We start from the raw sequence: 23009 nt of genomic DNA, 5'->3' as shown, positions 1-23009 counted from the left end.
CCACGGCAGCACTGGTACCCTCTGCTGAGGACTTTAGTACAGGAGCCTCCTTGGCCTTTGCCATTAATTCCACAACTTTTGTCCCAGGCAAGCAATCATTTCCGCAATGTCAGGATTCAGTCCCTGCATCTGACAGCATGGCGTATTCTGTTTTAGACCCTGGGGGGTCGCAGCTACCTCAACAAGTTTTGAATGTCATTTTGGAGGCCAGACGGCCTAGTACAAGGAAAGTTTATGCTGATAAATGGAGGAGATTTTTTCTTTGGAGCAAAACAAAGAGCTTTAATGTTTCAGTGCCTAATTTGAGTGTTTCACTTCAGTATCTTACAGAATTATTAGACAAGGGTTTGTCTTTCTCCTCTGTAAAGTTCATGCTGCAGCCATTTCTGCTCACTATGACTGTGACCCACCATTATTCTCTCACCCTTTGTTCAAGCAATTTCTTAGAGGGCAAAGAACATAAGACCCCATGAGCTCCTACTCCTTCCTGGGATCTCAATTTTGTGTTGGAAAAGCTCACATTACCTCCTTTTGAACCTGCAGCTACTTCAGAGTTGAAGTTTTTGTCTTGGAAGACTGCTTTTTTGTTGGCCATTACGTCTGCTAGAAGGGTATCGGAATTACAGGCTCTAATGGCAGTTGAACCCTTCCTGATATTTCATAAGGATAGGGTCTCACTACGTACTAATCCTACTTTTATGCCTAAAGTTGTTTCTAATGTGGCCTTAAACCAATCTATTCATCTGCCTACATTTTATGCTGATCCCCAAAATAAGGGGAAAAAATTTTGCATTCTTTGGACATTCACAGGCAGTTACGTTATTATTTGAGCAGAACTAAAGGGTTCAGACAGTCCCAACAGTTATTCATTTCTTTTGCCTTGGGATCTCAAGGAAAACCTGTTTCAAAACAAACTATTTCTAAGTGGATTGGCCATTGCATTGCTTTTGTTATTCTCATCATGGTAAGGAGGTTCCGGCTGGAATCAGACCTCATTCCACTAGGGCTACTGCCACTTCTACTGCTTTTTTAAGGGGAGTAGCTACTAAGGATATTTTGGAGGCAGCTACCTGGAGTTCAGTGCACACTTCTTCTAAACATTACCATCTTCCTCTTTATTCCAAATCTAGGGCTGGGTTTGCCACTGCAGTTTTACAGGGCATGTTAGCAGCTCCTAATGCTATCTGATTTTGCCAACCTCCCTTTGCCTTTGCTTTGGGATTCTACCCACAGGTTATGACTGCAGCAATGTGAGATGAAGAACATAGTACAGTTTTGTACCTACCATAAATGTAGATGTTCGAAGATCCACATTGCTGCAGTCCAATTTACCCTCCCTCCTTCCCCTCTGTAGTTTGGGGTGGCTGTGTGGTTTGTAGTGTGTCTATTGTTGCTATTTTGGTGATTGGGTATTTTTCTATTTTTGGCTATGGCCTTTCTTTTTAAGGCCTTCTGCCATCTGGGGCAAAAAAGACTGAGGATATGGCGCCGACCGAGGACAGCGGACTACCCACAGGTTATGACTGCAGCAATGTGGATCTTCGAACATCTACATTTATGGTAGGTACAAAACTGTACTTTATTGGTTCCTTGAAGGCAGGGCACTTGAAGACTTATTGTGATCTCTCCCTGCTCAACACCTTTCTCAAAGTCCTTTCTTTTTGGATGCTTACTCTTTGAACCCTGTTTCCTTTTTTACTACCCCAGGCTTTTCTGGTGTCTTTGGATCTGAAAGTTGCTTACCTTCATATCCATAGTAACTCTCTTTTTCAGGATGTTTTACATTTCTCTGTGGCTTCTTTCATTTTCATTTCTCTGCTTTACCCTTTGGCCTCTCTGCTGCCCCAGGGGACAAAATGCCTAGCTCCTGTGATTGCTTTCTACAGGCTCCAAGGTATCCAGATTTTGCCTTATCTAGATGAACTGTTGCTTCAGGCACTTTCTCCCCATTGCCTGTTACGGGATCTGGAGTTCACCATCTCTCCTCTTCAAAGTCTGAGGTTCACTATCAACTTTCAAAGGTCCATCATAACTCCCTCTCGGGATCATGTACATCTGAGATGCAGGATTCAGACAATGCCAGTGCTGATCTCTCTCCCACCTTCCAAAGTTTTGTCATTTGACAACCTTCTTTCAGTCTCTCCTTTCTCTGGCTGCCATGCCAGCCAGGGAGTTTCTTCAGGCCCTATGATTCATTGCTTCTTCTGTTCCAGTTCTTCCTCTTGCCAGACTGCATATATGGAAGCTTCAGAGGTCCCTCAAGTCAGTTTGGCTGCTGCATTGTCACCCTCTGGATTTCATCATACCTCTCATTCCCTGTCTAAACAAGGAATTTGAGTGGTGAATTCAGCTGTTTGCACTCAGCCCAGGCCTGTCTTTTCAGACTCCACTGTCTTCTCAAGAACTGTTCTCCAATGCCTCAGAATTGGGGGGGTGACGTTTGGATACCTGTTGCACCCCCATCATAAGTCAGACCCTATCAACATCGAGAATAGAGCTCTGATTCTGGTCCTTCAAGATTTTCTCACCCCACGTTCTCTCCAGGCCCCTTGAAGGTGTACACAGACACCACCACGTGTTGTGGTATGTCAACAAGCAGGGAGTCACCAAATCTTATCTCCTCAGCAGCATGGCTCTTCAGGCTCGGGAGGTGGCTCACCATTATCAGTTAACTCCTCAAGCAGTATACATTCCTTCAGAGAACAATCTAGTGGCAGACTGTCTGAGCAGGTCAAAAACACATGCTTATGAATGGATGCTTCATGGAGATGTGTTTCTGGAGAGTGGTATTCCTCAGATCTTTTTTGCCTCCCATCTGAACAAGCTTCTTCCTCTTTTCTGTTTGAGTGCCATGCCATCCGGTGTGGATGATGGAAGACACATGCCCTTTCTTTTCTTTGGAAGAGGATGTTTCTTTATGCATTCCCTCCTCTCCCTCCTCTTCCTCATCGTTCAAGTGTACTGCAAAAGATTCACCTGGACTCCCCAAAAATCTTGCTAGTGAATTCCTTTTGGCCGAGACAGCATTGGTTACTCCTCTTAATGCATCTAGGACAAGGAGTCTCTCATCCATCCTCACTTGTCTACTCTTCAACTGACACTGTAGGTGATGCGGATATGATCCCTTTCAGGCACCTCTTTCCTGAGGATGTGCTCAGGATTTTACAGGAGATAAGGAAACCCTCAACCAGAAAATCTTGTATGTCCAAATGGAAAAGATTGTTGTCTGGTGCCATGCTCGTAACCAGGAACCCTTTTCAGTGGGGGGTCCCTGTGGTTCGCTCTTATTTGTATGCATTCCTCCAGTTTGGCCAGGCCTATTCTTTTGTGGAGGCCAGTTTGTCAGCCCTTGAATCCTTCTTTGGGTTCTTGTTTTGAGGTCAAACAATTTCTTGTAGGCAGCAAAACCACACTAAGGAAGAAAACTGTTGTACCAGGTCCAGAAACCAGTAACACCTTTTCCAGATAAAAGTCTGTTTAATTCCACAGCAAATTTGACAGTAAAAAACACACTGAAAATTTCATCTAATACTCCTAGCGCCTCGGCCGTAACTGCCTTTACAGAGTAAAATGCCTGCTCACAGCAATAAACAATAAAATTGAAATAAAACTCTGCCAATGACATTCCTTATTTAGCCCGGGCTAAATAAGGAATGCCATTAGCAGAGTTTTATTTCAATTTTATTGGTGAGTTGTTAATAATGTGGATTCTGCTTTAAATATCTTAATTAGTTAATAGATTAATTGTATTGGATTTCAATATAAATAGGCATGCTGTGAGCAGGCATTTTACTCTCTAAAGGCTGTTACGGCCGAGTCGCTAGGAGTTTTACTGGTGAAATTTTCACTGTGTTTATTACTGTCAAATTCGCTGTGGCATTAAACAGACTTTTATCTGGAAAAGGTGTTACTGGTTTCTGGATGTGGTACAACAATTTCTTGTAGGCATCTTGCATATTAGGCCTCCAAGGAAACCTATTCCTCCTCCTGGGACCTTAATTTTTCTTTGGAAAAATTGACTTTGCTTCTTTTGAGCCTGCAGATTCTGCTTCTTTGCAACATTGTACTTGGAAGGCTGTTTTGTTGCTGGCTGTTACTTCTGCTTGGAGAGTTCTTGAGCTTAAAGCCGTTATGGACACTCCTCCTGATTTGGTTTTTCACAGGGACATAGTGTCCCTTCATACTAATCCTTTTATGCCCAAGGTAGTAGATTAGTTGCCCTTGAATCAGTCTGTACAACTCCTTTCCTTTTTCCTTTCTCCTCAGTCTGCTAGTGAGAAGGTCCTGCATACCTTGGATTTGCACAGACAGCTCATGTGCTCTTTGGTCAAAGTTAAGCCTATTTGTAAATCTGATCAGCTTCTTGTTTCCTTTCATGCAAGGACATTGGGTTTGGCTGTTTCTAAGCAAACCTTCTCCTCCTGGATATCTAAGGCCATTTCTTTTTTATATTTTTCATGGTAAATTTCTGTCTACTTTTCTTAGAGCTTATTCCACTAGGGCTGTTGCCTTTTCTGGTGCTATCTTAATGGGGTTGAACATCAATTCCATCCCTGAAGCTGCTGCTTGGTCTTCAGTGCATACCTTTACCAAGCATTATAAGTTGAATATGGTTTCTATGGCCAGAGCATATTTTGCTAGAACCATTTTATATGGCTTTGTTCAGGGTTCTTCTCAGCTTTCCACCTCCCATTCTGTTTCTTGAGCTGTTTTACTCTCCTATAGTACAGTTGTGTAAAATCTTACCATAAAAGCAGATGTCCTTCTCTTCAGTGTTGCAGTATTCACTCCCTACCTACAATCCCCTCTTGTTTGTTCTAGTTTTTGTTTTTCCTTCTCTTCTGGCTGAAGATTTCCATTTTTTTTTCTGCATATTTCCTTCTGAATGTGCATGGACTCTCTTCTGCTATAGAGACTGTTCTCTTCTGGGGGATCTTGGTTCTGGGTAGCTGCATATGTACATCCCTTTTATGCCCTAAGTTCTGTATGGGGAGCGTAAGTGTGAAGTGCGTCACATACAAGATTGTTAGGCTGTGGTATACTGACTGAATGTTGGGCTGCCAGTCCGTTCTGTTTAGAATACTGCAACACTGAAAAGCAGGACATCTACTGTTATGGTAAGATTTTGCACAACTGTACTTTAATTACAAATCCCCCACAGCATTCATTTAGTGCTCAGTTAGTGTTCAACTTGTTCCTGTATTATGAAGTGGAATAACAAAGGATTTGCATCATCATATTTGTGCTGAGCTGTTTGTTTACCTCCTCGCAAGTCTTCCACCTGCTGTATCTGAGACACTGATGCCAGAAAGCCTTTGAATTTCAACATTTAAACTCTTGAAACCTTAATTTTATGACCCATGTATGTTAGTATAATTTGAACTGGTAGATTGAACATTTGTTAGGGGTAAGTCTTGGAAAATGCTTTTTGTACTCCTACTTTTGTTGTACCTCCAAATTACAATTTGTTTTTTGCAGTAGGCCTTATTTGCATTTCTGCAAAATTTCGACTTTTGTTGGTCTCCACCCATGTTTGTTCCTTGAAGCTTATCAGTGGTCATCCTGAAAGAGCAATTGGCATCTCACTGTTTTTTGTTTTTTTCCCTAAAGCTTAAAGTATGTGATATGATATTTTCCATGTAGTTCACTCTTGTTGTCAGTTTTTTTTTTTTTTACCAGGGTATGTGAATGTAAGGTATATGAATGTAAAACATAGAACAGATGTTTGTTTTGCCTTCCATATTGTTGACATTTCCTACCAGTTATGGCTCTTTCTTGTGAGGGGCATTAAGTATGAAATGCTTATTTGTGTTGCTACACTAGGGGTCTTTATCCTTTGTAACCAGGGCAAACAAACCCATTAAAAATGATTGATGTACTTACTGTATTCTGTAGTCATAAAGTGGGCGGTTGCTTGATTGCTTTTAGTTAAGATTTACACCATTAGAAAAATAACTGCTTCTTTTGCAGGTTCAGGAAAGTGTCTCTAACTGGCATTAAGTGTCTCTAACTGACATTTATGTGGATGCTGCAAGGTTACTTCTGTATCCTTTGCAGCCTAAAGCATGAACCTCCAGAGCAGCTTCTTTTGCCAGCACAATTCATACATAATTACTACTAGGCATGCAGTCCAGGAGACCATTAAGTCTAGCTCAGTTTCCCAGTTGCCTCAGAGCACTACCTGGTTAAGTGACTTGCTCACAGTCACACAGTCTGTAAATGGAGGCTGAGGGAATTAAACCATGGACTACAGAATGCAGCTTTTTAATAAGTCATAGCCTTGATACACTGAACTTCTAGACAAAGGGAAACTGAAGAATTAAACTCTGTACCATCTACATCCTAAGTAAATAATGCAACGTCTGATGGCCATGCCTTTTAGGCATTTTGTCCAAAATCAATTTCTTGCACTTGTTCCCTTGTCATCACCCTTGTTAGTGATGTAACTACTTGGAATTAATTTACAATGTATGTATATTGCCAAGGGTTACCTCATATTGAGAAATTCTGGTATGTAAGATATTACCATATCTGTTGATCGCAGAAGTGTCCTCTCCACTAAATGATTTTTTTTAACTTGATTGTCCCTTCTGCATTTTTTCTACAGATCATTTCCTAGCAGTATTTCTATGCAAGAAAAAATCTCCAAGTGTGTAGTCCTGTGTTGTATAATGTTTTCTGTTGTAGATGGTACCTGGTTTGGGGGAGAAGGAGTCAAGAAATGGAGGCAGTTGTGCATATACCCTAAGAGCAAGGATGGCATTGTGTTCCAGAGGTTTATGTCTCAAAAAAGGCCGAAAAGCTATGCAGGAAGGCAAAGGCAGGGCATCACAGGTGTATGCCCACTGCAGAGGCTTTGTGAAATGTCTGTAGACATAGTGAGTTGTAGCATATAAAGAACTGTTTGGAGAGGTAAGGGATAACTAGGTAAGGTGACTCCTGTTCGACTGCATTTTGTGCAGCATCACTAGTTATCAACATCTTTTATCTTCCCTAGGAGCAGCTCTTCTAATATAAGCCAAGGATTATTTGTACCTAACTGGGCAAGTTTGTCTTTAAAGGTCTTTTCCTCTAACCTTTCCTGCTTACATCACTATATGATGGTGTTGGTTCTATGCGTGTTAGTGTACTTAACTGTAACCGTTAAACAGTTTAGAATGTGTCATTCTTTATTCTTATCAGTTATCTAAACATACTGTTTGTTCTCATCAGTTATCTAAACATACTTAGCAACATATTATAATACTGTGCATTCTATGTCATCTTATGTTTCAATATCACTTCTAAATGCATTATTACTTTTTAATGAGCATTGCTACTTTTTAATGTACCCCAGTTGGTCTTTCATACAGCATTGCTGTTCATGTTTACCACAGATTTTACTTGTTTTGCTTGTGTGGAGCTTTTCTTCCTGGGCCTCCGCTGAAAATGGAACTGTGTCCAGTCAGAATTTCACGTTAAACAAATGTAAGTAAATAAATAAAAATAAATGAAAAGATGCCTTCAGAGTTTATTTTAATGGCATGTGGTTAGGTAACGTTTCTTTCTGTTTGTGTCTATAGGGTTAATTAAAATAAGGTTGTGAATAGTCCTTTGTAACACATATGTAAAGTAAATGAGTCGTAATTATGATAGTGCAATTTATTTCAAGTTTGAGACTTTGATTTATTTTATTTACTTCAGGGAAACTTTGCAGAAGATGGCGGCAAAGATCTCCTACATACGGAAAAGTAAGATCAAACTTTTGTTTTTTTACAGAAACATGAAAAGATGATAACACATTTAATTGTAGTGAGTTGTATATTTGTGGTGATGCTGTTTTGCATTTTGTTGTCATTCAGCCTCATAATTCTTACTCAGGCCATGCATCTTTTTGCTTGGACACTGGATTGGATGCACAGTCTAATAAGAAGTCATGTGAAAATATGTATCTGTGCATTAAAGTATTGGCCATTAGTGTGTCACAGATCTCTTTACCTGATATTCTTTGACTCTGCAGTGCTTTGCAATTTGCATGTGTATTGTTTTTTTTTTTCTTTCTTGTAACTGTGATGAAACATTGTAACTTTGGGGAAGGGGCCAAACTTTAACTCCTGAAAGATAAGTAGATAATTTGAATATTGATCTTGACCATGTCAGTAATCATTGTTTGTTTTGTTTAGCAAGCAAATACTTTAAAATGTTGGGAGTGGTGCAGTCTGCTTATCTCAGATACTTGGGATTGGGGCAGATTGGGTTTCTTGAGAAATGGTGTATTCCTTGCAGCTATTCACTAGGTATCATACATGTTTTTTTTTTTCATTATCTGGGGGGGGGGGGTTTAGCTGTAAGATTCATATGTGGAAGGGGAACAGTGCACTACTGTTTTAGTCCTGAAATCTCTGCTCAACAGTGCTTGTGTAAACTAACTTGTCCTTTGCACTCTTCCAGATCTCACGGTATTGATATCCTCTTACCAGGCGACAAATTGTGTTTCCACAGCATCATTGAGTGGTTGAGCAATATACTTCGTGCTTCATTTAGGACTACTATTGTAGGATATACAAGGCACCTGAGTCTTGTGGCCATTTACTCTTGCCAGTACTCACCCTTAGACCATACCTTTTTTTCAAGGAAGGCTCAGCCAGTCAAACTAGGTGTGGATTTGTGAATACCCATCCAATTATCCAGTTCCCATTTGACAGAAAGTAATGTATCACATTTTTTGATTTGCCGCAGGAGCCTGTTCCACAGGTGGGAAGGTACTGCATTGCAATCCTGTCTCTCTACTTTGTTTTGTTTGCTGATGAAAGTTTTGCTTTGTTCCTATATTTGTGGGACTGTTTGAATTGTGGAGATGCAAGAGATTCAGTACTACTCAGTCCCTAATGGCTTGGAAGCAAGTCATAGATCTTCCCTCAGAACTCTGTAAGATAGAATTAAGAATTCGTTGCTTCAGTCTTTTCTAGTATTTTAGGGTTTCTAAGCCAGTAATTTTCTTAGTTGAGAAGCTCTGGAGTCTTTCTAGTTGTTTGAGACCATCAGTAACAGGAGCAGCACCAACATCAGTGATGATCTCTTCAGCTTCATTTTCCCCAGTCTTCCTGTTAGTTCTGTGAGCTCCGATGTCAGTGGGACCAACAGTATTGTTTTCTGAACTGTCCATTCTAGGACAACCATGTTAATGTCAACTGAGCCCAATGTCTCATTGATCAGAGTCTGGTACCTTTTTTGTTAGCTTCAGTTTTTTCTTAACCAGAAAGCACAAAGGTGGAGAGACGTTCCAAAAGCACAAAAAAAAAAAAAAAAACCACTCCGACCAATCAAGAAAATAAAATGGCCACTGGAGAAAATAAAGTAAGACCAAAATCATAGCGTCAAACAATTTTATTCCGCTTTTATCAACAGACTTCCTCAGAATACTATACATACACAATAAAACAATTAAACAACTAAACAATTAAACTTCCTAAAAATGTTAAAACCACAATTCTCCTTTAACCTAAAATACATATTAAAATTTTAATCTCTTTCCTTTTAAAAAAACATTTTATATTTATATTTTCATTCAGTCCTGGATGTCAATAAGTACATAGTCTAATTTGCCATTTTACTTCTAAGGTCTCTAGTTTGTTTTTATAATTGCCTCCCCTGAAATCTTGTGGCAAACACTTTAAAACAGAAAACAAAAACTTATTATAACTAGTACAAATAATTGAACATTATAAGCATTGTTGGAGTCCGTGTTTTTTTTTTTTTGTGGTTTTGGACTGTCTCTCCGTTCTGGTTAAGTGTTTGGTTTTTATAACACATGGCTAAGTCTGGAGAAGACTGCATCCTGTTCCTGAAAGTCAGGACCATTTGTTAAAGACTCTTATTTCCACCATGGAGGGGATGCAGAAGAGTTTACAACTTTTAGTAATGCAGAATAGAGGTAAACATCCAAAACGAGAATTGTAGTTTTTAACATTTTTAGGAAGGTTAATTGTTTCATTGTGTGTGTATGTATAAGAATGATGGGGAATGTTGATGGAGTATTCTGAGGAAGTGTTCAGAAAGTGGAATAAAATTGTTTGCCGCTAAGATTTTGGTCATCTTACTTTTATTTTCTCTGGTGGCCGTGTGGTATATTTTCTTTGGTGGCCGTGTGGTATTTTTGTAGCTTCAGCTTTCACAACCAACAAAAGATGACTGCTGGGTCTTTTGATGGCAAAGATGAGTTTGGGTGTGTAGCCAGACTTGCACATTCAGCCTTCAGCTGCTTGGTGTTCCACTTGGCATCATTTGCTCCACTCTCCTCTTATTCCCCAGTCTCTTAGGAAGGATAGTAAAACCAAAGGCCCTATAGTAGTGCATGCATTCATTTCAAACTGTGTGCTTCTCTCTCTCTCTCTCTCTCTCTTACTGGGTTCACAAGGTCTGATATATAAGAAGTCAAAATGACAGAGGAAGCACCTTGTCTCCCCTTCATCATATCCTGCTGCTGATTTGAAAAGAGGCAAAGAGGGCACAAATCTCCTAGCAACATCACCCCTGGATGTTCCCCAGCAGAGAGTCTGAAGATGATGAGACAAAATGGGTGATGGCCCATGTGACGCCCTTCCACTGGCCCAACAATCAAGGAGCCTCAGTCCTCACCACTAACACCAGTGAGGGGCAGCCGTATAGGGAAAGGATAATAAATACATACACAGTAAAGTACAATTTCCCTTAAGAGCTCACAGAGATCACAGTCAGTCTGGGTCTGGTTTCTCCCTTTCTCTCCAAGTCCCCAATAAGACTTCCCACTGGCAATACCTATAGGGTCCAGATCTCAGCCTAGTGGGCAAGCTAAAACCTCCAGCACCCTCTCTGACCAAACCAGTGCTTCGTGTCCCTGCCCAAGTAGCTCACACACACACACACACACACACACACACACACACACACACACACACACACACACACACACACACGTACTTTGAGATAAGAGTTATATACAACTACACATAAACTCCTGGGGAAGGCTGGCACAGGTTCTCCAGCTGTGCCCCCTTTCTGCCTAGTCTAAAAGGTAGTGCCATCCTCTACCATCCACTAATATCAGCTACTCAAAGGCCCTTCTGCAAGGGTGTCCAATTATTACTGTGCAATATTATCATCCAAATGATCTAAGTGTGACTGAACAGCAAAGCTTATTTGGAGTGACTTGGTACAGTATCACTATATACATATGGTGTACTCTAGATATTAAATTATCTCTACACAAAACAGCCACAGTTGAAAGGTTTAAAATATTTAATAAGAAATAAAAACACAAGACAATACTTCTTGCTTCACAGTGCTAGTCAAGAGTTCAGAGATCACTGAGAAATCCTTAAAATAATAAAGTAGAAAAAGTTCTGACATCACAGAAAAACAAGCTAGTCTAATTTTCGTATTTCCTAGCTATGTCTAAGAGAAAACACTAAAGTCTAAGATTCTACTTACATATAGATACAGGCAGTGCTGGTGATGTTGGGTGTTCTCAAGGCAAATGCTCTCATTCTTTCTGTCATTAAATTGATAACACAGTACCACTGATGCATTTCAGATTACATCATTTCTTTCTGGTTCCCAGGCTAACAGACTCTGAGGTTAATACCCCTTTGATCTTGCAGCTGGTCAGGAATGAGAGAAGTAAAAGAAATTATACATGCAAATTCTAACCATTAACTCTGGCCTCAAAACATTAGGCAGAATTCCTTCATCCAGACATATCTGCTCAGAATTTTTACATAAATTACTGACTTATTTTTGTTACAGCAGAGTGCACTGTTACATTTTTGCAGTTCCACATCTAACAGCATTTTTTACCATTTAAGAGAACAAGCCCGTGGCTTATATTAATATTTACAAATGACAGAATTATCTACAGAATTTTATCTGGCTAGGCTGGCAGCCTTTACCTAACTTCACAGCCCACAGATCCTGTATCCTCCCTGTACAACTATGCACAAGGCCTCTTTGCTCACTGAATGGAATTTGTTGGTGAATTTTCCAATCTCAGATACTGTCAAGGAGGCAACTAAGGTTGCTTGGGCTCCCCAGTACTGTGGCCTCAGTTCCCCAGAAAGTGAACTTAGTGTTGGATTGCCCCAGGTGCTATGCATTCTGGTAATGGATTCCCATGCTGGGTGTGTTGATTTACAATTCAACTTCAAAAAGACTTATCCCCATAGAGAGTGCTTCATCTAAAGTTTCAGCTATTGGGTCCATTAACACAGAAGAATAAAGCACCAACTACACCTCAGGTGACCCAGATTTGATTAGTGTCATGGTTGACTGTTGGAGCTGGTGTGGGACAGGAGAGGAGAGCATTGCTTTGCTAGCTCACCTCTCCTTGGTGGGAATGAATAGGTTACACATTCCCTTGGTTGAATCCCTGGTGAACCCTGTAGATGTCAGAGGAGTGCTGGCTTGAAGGAGGGCAGGATTCTCTTGAGAGGGTTCTGTCACTCTCATAAGTGGTTTACATACTGTCTCTGATGCTCTTTACAAACAGAACCTTGAGCGTGTCATTGGGATTGCACAGTGGAGTCAGAGTTAGGAAAATACGTAAACTTTAATCAACCCTGATGGCTGCTTAAAGGACAGCCCCCTGCTGACTGGCTGCCTCTGTGGTGCATGGGAAACTAATAGCCCAGATGACTGAAAGAATATGATCTGTTGGTCAGCAAACCACAGGGGCAAACACCTTAAAACAAATAAAAAAGTATCAGGTGCTCAGCCATCTTAGGACATACATGCAGATGTCCTTCACATTTTTTTTTTCTTTAGTATTTTTGTATTTGGGCCATATGTTGCATTTCATGGATAGTGCCTGATAATATGGCTTCCACCATAGAGCAGTTTGCCAGATGGATCAGTGAAATAGTAGCTTCTGCCCTAATTGGTGACCTTGTCGACTGTCACAAAACTTGTTACACTTTTGGCTTTTAAAATGGAAGAAGGTTTAACTAAACTATAACAGTTCAGGCCTTTACAGTCCATCGTCAGGCCAGGCTCTAGCATACTCACTTTGCTGAGGACTACTACTTTTTCGGGGGGATTGCTGGACACAAACCTGCAGAAATCATTTCTGATAGAGAATAAAGTTGCACCCCTTGACTTGGTTTCTCTCTATCACCCTAGAGAATGATGCCATTGCTGCAGGGGAGTTTCTTAAGGTTCTTGTCTCAGTAGGATGGCTGCACTTGTGGAAGGTTAGTGATAACTGTGAAATGGGTGGTGTCAGCAGTCCCATCCAAAAGTGGGCCTCCATCCCTATTAACCCCTGTATAAAAGATAAATTTGCATGGTGGAAAATGGTACACCTCAATCTCGGGGTGCCTTTCAGACTAGCATAGGCCACTCGGACAACTCACCTTACTCTCTTCAAACTTAGCTGGAGGATCTGTATGGTGTTCCTGAAAGTAGGTGTCACATGGAACATGAGTATGACAAAAAAGCACAAATGTGAAACAAGTGATGGTTGTTGTATTGGGACTAAAAGCATTCATGTAGGTTTGGACACTGGGGACTTTACAAATCAATACAAACAAAATTGCAGTCATGTGGTACTTGACGGGGAATTCCCACTCTCAAATTCATTGGAGGTCAGCTGTGCATGCATGGAGGTTTCCCAAGAGTCAGTAATGACCCTCAGGGTAAGCTACATGCCCCATCAGCAGAATGTCTTGGTAGACAGGCTAAGAAGATTACAGGCAGACACACTCAAATAAATGTTGGAATATCTTTTCTGTATCTGGCCAATAATAATGTGCCAGAAGTAGACCTTTCTTGCTTCACAGAACACAGGCAGCTGAGAAAGTTTTCTTGTAGGACCATAACTCCAGCACCCTGGAAAATTAGATGTATTTTTCCTAACTTGGACAGGTCTGTTTCTGTAAGGGTTCCTTATTGTACCCTTCATCCTTACAGACTGCAGAAGCTCAAGGAGAATAGGCTAAAAGTCATACTGGTAGCACCCTTTTAAATTAGATAGCTTTTTTTATTTCCTGCTAATCATAGCAAGTGCAGAATGAAAACTGTTGCCTTAGCATGTGGATTTGCTGGACTTGAAAAAAATGGTCCGTAATACTCCCCACCCCAAATACTGGATGGTTGACAACTTGGATTATCTATCACTCATCCCTTCCAGGCACATGTTTGTAGAGGATATGCTACATTTTGAGGGAGGCAAGGAAATCACACACAACAAAATGGAATTTTTGTTTGGTGCCTGTTTAGAAACAAGGATTTAATCACAGCTCAGCATCACTGATCTTGAGTAACATATCAGATCTTTATAAAACCGGCCTTTCTTATTCATCCTTGAAAGTCCATATTCCTGCTGTCTCAGTCGGTCTGCCAGCCTGCCATTAGAGTCCTTCTTCATATTCTCAGCTTCCAATCAAGTCTTTCCTGAAGGGTTGTTACATCTCAGACCTCTTGGAGAAGACATCACCCCACCGTGAAACCTCAGATGTTTGTTAAAGAAGCTTACTCTGGACCTTTTGAAACTAGCCACTTTGGTCCATCTTGAGCACTTGTCTTAGAAGACACTGTTCTTGAAAGCTGTGACATCTGCTAGGAGAATCACAAAATTACAAGCTCTGAAGCATACTGATCCTTTCTTGACATTTTATAAAGGCAAGATGTCACTTTTCACTTAACCCCACAATTGTGCTAGAAGAAGTGATGGAGTTCTTAAATCTTGCCATTTACATATGTGTTTTTCCCTAAACCACAGAACAAGAGAGAGAGAGAATATTGTGCACTTTGTTCATGCAGAAGCAATTGAGATTTCATTTGGACAAAACAAAGGGTTCAACAAGTTATTGTGTCTTTTACAAAAAGCAGAAGAGGAGGACCTGTAAACAGACACACCCTGAGTAGCTTGCCCTGCTACATCAGCTGCTGTTGCTCTGCTCATGATTAATCAGTCATGTGAAGGTGCATTCCATTAGAGCCACAGAAGCCACCACAGCAACCCTTAAGTCAATTTTGGAAGCAGCTACTTTGTCCTCAGTCCAAACTCTCCTACCATTCCCTATTTTCCTGTTTGGACATTTTGCAGTTGAGGTGGGTACCCTATCCTATCTTGTCCTCCCCATCTTCTCCTGTGTCTCCATACCAAGCCCCTTTCTCCATCCTAGAACTTATTTACAATCCCAGAGAGGGAGAGGAAGATTGGGGCTCCTTACACGTGGACCTTCTTTTCTGATGTGATATTCCTCTCTTGGTACATTAGTGCTTTGGCACCTGGGACAGGCTCCTGAAAGAGCCTGGGCAAGAAAAATCTGAAGAGGGCATTAGCCAGCACTTCTCTTATACCACCAACATCCTGTTGTTAGAGTGGGAGGGAATGATTCTGGAAGTCAGTTTGATCATTAGGCTATCTGCAAGTAAGATGTCTTGTGTGATAGTGAAGATAAACATCAATTGTGCTATGTTCGTAATACAACTGTATGTGCCAAATTGTGTCCTACAGACATGAAATGCAGGGGACTATTCCTCCCTCATCACATCTCCTGGGAGATCTTAGAAATATGATCTGGTGTTTCACTAATGCATCACATGACTCCTTTGTGTTCCCCTGTTATCTCTGATTAAACTAATCTACAATTCAAGTTTTACAAGGCCAGGTTCATCTTCATAATCCATTTTCTTGAGCCCTGCAAATCTAATTCCCTGTCATACTGCATCATCTGCTTTTGAAACCAGTTTTGCTTTAGACTAACCAAGACCATTGGTGTGGTTCCACCAGGGCCATCACTGTCTGAGACTTTCATCATGTTTTTTCCAGTTCCACTAACGCTAACTTTTTTCTTTGAGAAAAAAATTCCCTTTCTCATCTTCATGAAACCTCAGTATGGGGAAAGATTTTGTGTTAAATTGATGGATTTTTCATTTTAATCTTAGCCCAAGGATCTAGACTGTTTTTTCTCTTCCACTCCCTCCATACTGCCGTTTTGTATTCAGATTGCCTGACAGTACCAGCTTTCATCTGGGCCAGAATGGTCCATCCATGTTGAAAGTTTGTAATGCTCTGTAGAGGGTTACCTTCCCTTTTTGCCTAGTTTTATAGACTCCTAGATATTCCAAGGTCACTGAGTCTCCTGACCATTCTAGTTTTGCCAGTATCGGGCAGCACCTTCTTTCACCAGGTGGGTCATACCAGTCAGTCCTGGAGTAAATTTATAGGTGGTACTCTAGTCATCTATTTTATGTTTAAAATAAGATAGTAAGTCGCACTGCTTAACATGCAGGAGAGGTTTATTCCAGAGGTTTGGGAGACTCTGGTTTATAAATGTATCCTTCCTTCCTTCATGTTTTATTTATCTGTTTGTCATTTAGGTCCCTGGTTTTAGCAGTGATGAAGATATTGGACTTCTGGAGAAGCAGAATGTCCAGGATAATCTCATCTTTACTAAGCAAGATCAAGATCTCACCTCTAAAGTCTGTAAGACACTGCATAAAGGGATAGTGCTTCCAGCCTCTATTGGTAGCTCAGGGACTTCAGCCTGTGGTCTTCTGGATTAAGAACCTTTGCTGTATTTCTAATTGTTTAATAGGTTTAGTGAGATGCATCCTAAAGCAGCCAAGATGAAAGCAGGAAACACACCAGCAAAGGTTCCACTGTTTAATAAGACCAGATTTCAAAAAAACGTTGTTGAAAAGCACAGATTAACGCTCTTAGCAAACAAATTGCGTTTTCATCTTTACCAGCAATGACTTCATCAGATAATAATTGAATTAATTAAGCCATTAAGTACTGAAACTTTTCAAATATTACCCTATCAGTCAAAGTGCATCAAAGAGCAGCCAATCACAATACTAACACTCATAAATATTAAAAAATACATACACTCGAGTACATGTGTAAAAACAATATACTTTGTTCTTGTTACTAAAATAAATATATTGAAATATTTCATAAATACCTAAAACTAGTATATTTTCCTCTTACTTATAAAGTGTAAGTAAGTGTTTAAAATGCATTTAAAAACATGTATGTATTGAATTGATAGTGTGCTTAAAGTAGTTGCAATCATTACTTCTTATAAACAAACACCACCATCTATTGGTCATTATAGATATTGCAATTGGAAGAACTATTTTTAAATGTCTGCAGCTTTCAATTTGAGTACTGGGGTTATAGAAATACTATCGTTTAACCCTAAACAAGAAAATGAAATACTGTATGAATTAAAGAATAACAGTGACTTGAGAATAATGAAACCGGACAAGGGGGGTGGAATTGTCTTCATGGATAACATCATATATGAAGGCAAAATGAACTCTATATTAAAAGATACTGTTAAATATACTTCTGTCTCACTTAATGAAATGAATTTGGCATATTATAAAATTGACAATTTATTAAATAATATGTTATACGAGGGACTAATGGATAGAAAGACTTTTGAATTTCTATATGTGGAAAAACCAAGAATACCAATAATATTCGGAATACCTAAGGTCCACAAAAATATGGAAGACCCACCCTTGAGACCCATTGTCTCAGCGGCAGGGTCTAAAACACTTCCATTAGCAAAATATGTGGACAATAAGGTAAAACATATAAGTGTAGAGAATCTATATACACTAAAAGATTCATGGGACCTATTAAGATGTATTGGTCCAGATTTATATAATGAAAATTTATTATTCATTACTGTAGATGTGGTGGATCTTTTTACGTGTATACCACATAATGAAGGCCTAACCATGTTTGAAGAAATGGTTTACAGGGACACCAAGTTGACACAGACTGAAAAAAGCATAACTACCGGTTTGGTGGATATGGTCTTGAGATACAATTTCTTTACATTTCCATTTCATGGTGAATATTACCAACAAGTTCAAGGTATAGCAATGGGCGCAGCTTGTGCTCCCATTTATGCTGATATAGTCCTAGCCAAATGGGAGGAAGACTTTATAATTAATTCCAAGTATAAGGAATGTTGGACATTGTATCGTCGTTTTTTGGACGACATAGTTCTTTTTTGGATAGCAGGAATAGACAGATTCAATGAATTTTTTGACTATATAAACAATTCTACCAATTTTTTGAAATTCACATATACCCTTTCAAGAGAGAAGTTACAATACTTAGATGTTGAAGTATACAAGACAGAATGTGACTTTGAAACTAAGATTTACAGGAAGGAAACGTTTTGTAACTCTTTTCTCCACTTCACTAGCGCACACCCCTCACATTGTAAGAAAAACATCGTCAAGGGGCAGTTTGTGAGGGGTAGTAGAATGACCAGCGCTAGTGAAGATTTCTTTGCAGAATGCAATGTACTTAGTAAGATGTTTGAGGAAAGGGGTTATCCAAGGGACTTTGTGACGAAATTAAGAACTGAGGTGGAATTAGGTAGAACAACTAAATTCCAGCCGATAAAGGGACAAAAATTTGTTAACAACATTACAAACAATATTATTGCTAATGTAGAAATTGAATCAAAATACGAACAGGCTTTAACTATGGAATACAATATGTCCAACATTAGACTTAGCGAGATATTCCGAAATGAATGGACCAAATTTTCGGCTTTGTCTGACATAATTAGTATAAACAACTTGACACCAAAAATTGTATATAGAAATTCCAAGACTATAAAGAATATTTTAGAATCCCATACCAAACAAAATAAAATTAGTTATGGGATAGATGGACAAAAAAGGAAAGGTAGTTACAAGTGTGGTCACTGTAACCAATGTGAATACATGGTAAATGCCAGTGAAATAGCTGTCCCTAGTAGGAATAAAATTATAAAAAGCAATGGTTATTACAATTGTGAGACAAAAGGAGTAATTTATATAGGTATGTGTAATAAATGTAGTTCATTTTATATAGGGAAGACCGAACGAGTCTTGAGGAGAAGAATATACGAACATTATTATGAAATTTCTAAGGCTAAGGACACCAATGCCTTATACAGGCATACAAAAGAATGTGAAGAGGCTAGATTTAATTTCTTTGTTATTGAACAGGTGAAAAAAGATTTAAGAGGGGGTTTATGGGAAGAAAGGGTAGGGTATAGAGAACTATGGTGGCAAATCCATCTTAATGCCACAAAAAAACCTGGGTTAAACAATAGTATTTCTATAACCCCAGTACTCAAATTGAAAGCTGCAGACATTTAAAAATAGTTCTTCCAATTGCAATATCTATAATGACCAATAGATGGTGGTGTTTGTTTATAAGAAGTAATGATTGCAACTACTTTAAGCACACTATCAATTCAATACATATATGTTTTTAAATGCATTTTAAACACTTACACTTTATAAGTAAGAGGAAAATATACTAGTTTTAGGTATTTATGAAATATTTCAATATATTTATTTTAGTAACAAGAACAAAGTATATTGTTTTTACACATGTACTCGAGTGTATGTATTTTTTAATATTTATGAGTGTTAGTATTGTGATTGGCTGCTCTTTGATGCACTTTGACTGATAGGGTAATATTTGAAAAGTTTCAGTACTTAATGGCTTAATTAATTAATTCAATTATTATCTGATGAAGTCATTGCTGGTAAAATTTGTTTGCTAAGAGCGTTACTCTGTGCTTTTCAACAACTTTTTTTGCAATCTGGTCTTATTAAACAGTGGAACCTTTGCTGGTGTGTTTCCTGCTTTCATCTTGGCTGCTTTAGGATTTATTTTTGGTTCGTTTTGATTGTTTCCGGTTTTTTATTAGTGAGATGCATCCCATAGGGGGTGTACTTGATAATTGGCTTGATCAATGTTGAGTACAAGAAAGAAATTTCCTGAAAACTGTTGTCACGTGATAGTCAAAAGAGAGGGGAAACTATCAACTCAGGCACCTAGGTCTTTAAGTACATTTTTGTTTTGTAGAGAGGCATGTTAACTTGACATTATGGTGTTAAGAAGGGGGCTGTGTACCAAAACTAATGATACTATATATTTTAGCATTTGGTTTTAGCCCATTTTTAGTACACCAAGAGTATACTAGGGAAAATTAATTTTGAAGGCTGTGGGTTACATAGGATGACTCGTCAACAACCTTCCAGTTTGCAGTCATTTGCAAACTTTGTTAGTCAGAGGTCGTGCCTGTCTGGATTCTGAGAAGTAAATACCAAAAGGAAAGATCCCAGCGCTGAGCTCTGAGAGACGCCCACTGGTCACTTTTATACTTTTCTGATGAAACGCCTTCAAATTCCTCTATATGGGTTGTCTTTTAGCCAGTTTGATATCCATCTTAGCATATATAGGTCAATTTTTAGAGAGTAACCTTTGTATAGTGCCAGCATTAAGAATTGTGTTAAAGGCCTTAGCCAGGTCAAGGTGCACCACATGCATTGCATGGCCACAATCTACAGCCTCTGTAACTCTTCTGAAGACATTTACCAGTTTAAAAAGACAGGACTTACCCTTTACAAAACCAAACCTTTAGAGGTTTAAGTCTTACAAATTTCTTGATGTTAGAGTTTGAGGTTAGTTGTAATATCTTTCATGGCTTTGAGGAAGAGGCCTGTAAGGCTGATAGGGCTTTTACCCAGGTCAGTTGTAAGGCCTTCTGTATGGATGGCCACCATTGCTGTGTGCCACTCATCGAGAACAATACCAGTAGATAAACTTTAATAGTTTGCAGTGTGTGTCTGTAGGGGTGTATTTAACACTACTAATTAAAAGAGCCACTACGTGTTTCTTTGCTTCTTTCCACTTTTACAAAACATTTTTCTTCCCTATCTTTTCATGTTACCACTGTAGTAATGTCAGACTGCAAAAATAAACCCTGATATTGACTGTTTCTGTCATCCACTGTTCTCATGGCTCCAGTACAGTGAGCCATCTTCCAGTAATAGTCTCGCAGAGCAGCAGAAACTCTAAGGGCGCTGGAACAGAATAGTAATAACGCCCTTGGTTATTTTGGACTTTTTCCTCTGTTGCTTAGGAAGGACCACCCGTGATCCACCCTTTTCTAGTCATTTTGTCCAGGAAACGCCTTTAAGAGTTATATATTCATTGCATATGTTAAATGCAGCCAATGAAAATGCGATCTGTATCAGCTCGCGGAACTTTTCTCTTAAATGTAGTTGCCGGACGCATTTATTTCCTTGAAGGATTACTTTTAATACATGCATTTCAAGTTAACCTGTAGCCAGTATTCCCCATCAAGAAATACGTTTTCCTCGCATATTGGTAAGCATATCTTTGATATCACCTTTCCAATCCATTAAATTTTGTTTCTGCTTGTGTGCCTAATGTCCTGTAACTGCTTGCTATATTCTCTGACTACCACTGGCAGCTCATTCAAGCACTTCCATATATTGTGTTATTCTTCCCCCTAAAGTTAACAATATGTCACAGCAGACAGATTTCAGCAATCAGTGTCTTATTTAGTTTTTGTTTTGTTTCTGCTGCAATGGTTTATGTAGAACGTCCGTAAAAGACATACCTGCTATTTGCATAGTTGCCAAAGTCTTGTCAAAACAATCAGTAGACACGCCGTAAAGTAAGGTGATCAATTTCAAAAATTGCTTGTAATTGATTGATTAGCAGGATTTGTGTTCGCTTGCATTTCTGGAGTTTGAAACTCAACTGTTGGTACTTAATATTGTTTCCTCAGTCTCTACTCATTTCTCATTTGCCAACAGAACTAACATATGGAGGGAAATCTCTGCATTCTGTGATTTTTCTGTGCAGTTGAGAGGTATGCCAGCCGTGTTTTACACTAGGTAACAACAAAACTGCTGCTTAGCCAGCATAGCACATTGTCAGCCGTTAGATTTCTTTCAGTCTGCGCTCCATGGCAGCTTAACATGCTGCTGTGAAGCAATGGACTGAAAGAAATCTAATGGTTGACAATGTGTTATGCAGGGTAAGCAGCAGTTTTGCTGTTTACCCAGTGTAAAATACATAAAAAACGAGCAGGGTGTGTGTGTGTCACTTTGTCTGAGTGTGTTACTGCATGGATGTACGTGTTTGACTGGAAACAGCACGATGGACCTTTTTATTAAATTTTTTTTTTTTCACTTTTTTTGTGATTACAGTGGGCATTTAGATGTTTTGGTATTCTGTATAGATCCGTGTGTGTGTCATTTCTCTCAATGTCATAGCACAAAAATTATGGACAATACCATGAACCTCTTAGTGCAAGAAATTTGGGCAAAACAAACTGGAGATGCAAAAGGACCGAAAATAGTAAAATGTTTGAAATATTGCCCTTATAAACCTATAAAGTTGCTAGAATAACAAGGCTTTTTAACATACGTTTTCTGGAGGATTTCAAGTCTGAACTTTAAATGCTTGCCATTAATTAGTGACTTCTATGCTCAGATCATTCCAGTCTTTTGACTGATAACCACATATTTTATGAGGAACAGACTAAAAATATGAGCCTAAAATCTGGACAAACTGCAAAACTCTGAACAGTTGAGAGGTATCTGGACAAAGCCAAAAAGAATGTGTGGACAAAGCCCCAAAAATAGGGTTACATTTTTATTATTGCTCTTATAAACTTTGAAAGTTTCTAGAATAACATTTTTTGTTGCCATGGACTTTCTGAAAGATCTGACAACTGAAACTTAAATGCTTGTCATTATTTCATGGATTCCATCTTCACTGACTTGCCACAAAAAAAAACAGAATAACACAAATTGTACGACAAGCAGAACAAAAATCTGAGGCAGAAATCTGGACATTCTGCTAAAATCTGGACAGTTGAAAGATATGGTGTACATGTGTGTATTTGTGAGTGTGTGTGTGTGTTTGTTAGAACCTTTTCTGCTGTTATGAGTGATAGTAAGCTTTTGACTCTGGGGTGTAATTAAATTAAATGTAGTCTTCCACCTGTTGTGCCATAGACTGTCAGCACAAAATAATGAGCAAAAAATAAGATTTGTGCTTATGTGGCTATGGTGACAAAAACAACTCATACCTCTCAACCGTTTAGTGCAAGAAGTCTGGAGAAAGCCTCCCATAATGGTGGGAAAAGGCTCAAAAATAAGGATACATCTTAAATGATGCTTTTATAAACTTTAAAAGG

At 39.1% G+C, this 23009-nt stretch overlaps 1 protein-coding gene across 5 annotated transcripts in view; it reads left to right on the top strand.

Annotated features, from left to right (window-relative positions):
• Positions 1–23009, top strand: part of STX7 (syntaxin 7) — a 900235-nt gene that overhangs the window by 621853 nt on the left and 255373 nt on the right. For all 5 annotated transcript variants that reach the window (XM_044063754.1, XM_044063764.1, XM_044063774.1 and 2 more), the window contains one exon: positions 7684–7730. In XM_044063754.1, coding sequence (XP_043919689.1) covers positions 7684–7730 — 47 coding nt within the window. The remainder of the gene's footprint in view (positions 1–7683; positions 7731–23009) is intronic.

This window comes from Protopterus annectens, chromosome 1.part0 (genome assembly GCF_019279795.1).
Source record: "Protopterus annectens isolate FY-2018-M chromosome 1.part0, PAN1.0, whole genome shotgun sequence".
Taxonomy (NCBI): Eukaryota; Metazoa; Chordata; order Ceratodontiformes; family Protopteridae; genus Protopterus; species Protopterus annectens.
Note: the sequence above shows the minus strand (reverse complement) of the source record. Positions and strands in the feature narration are given on the sequence as shown.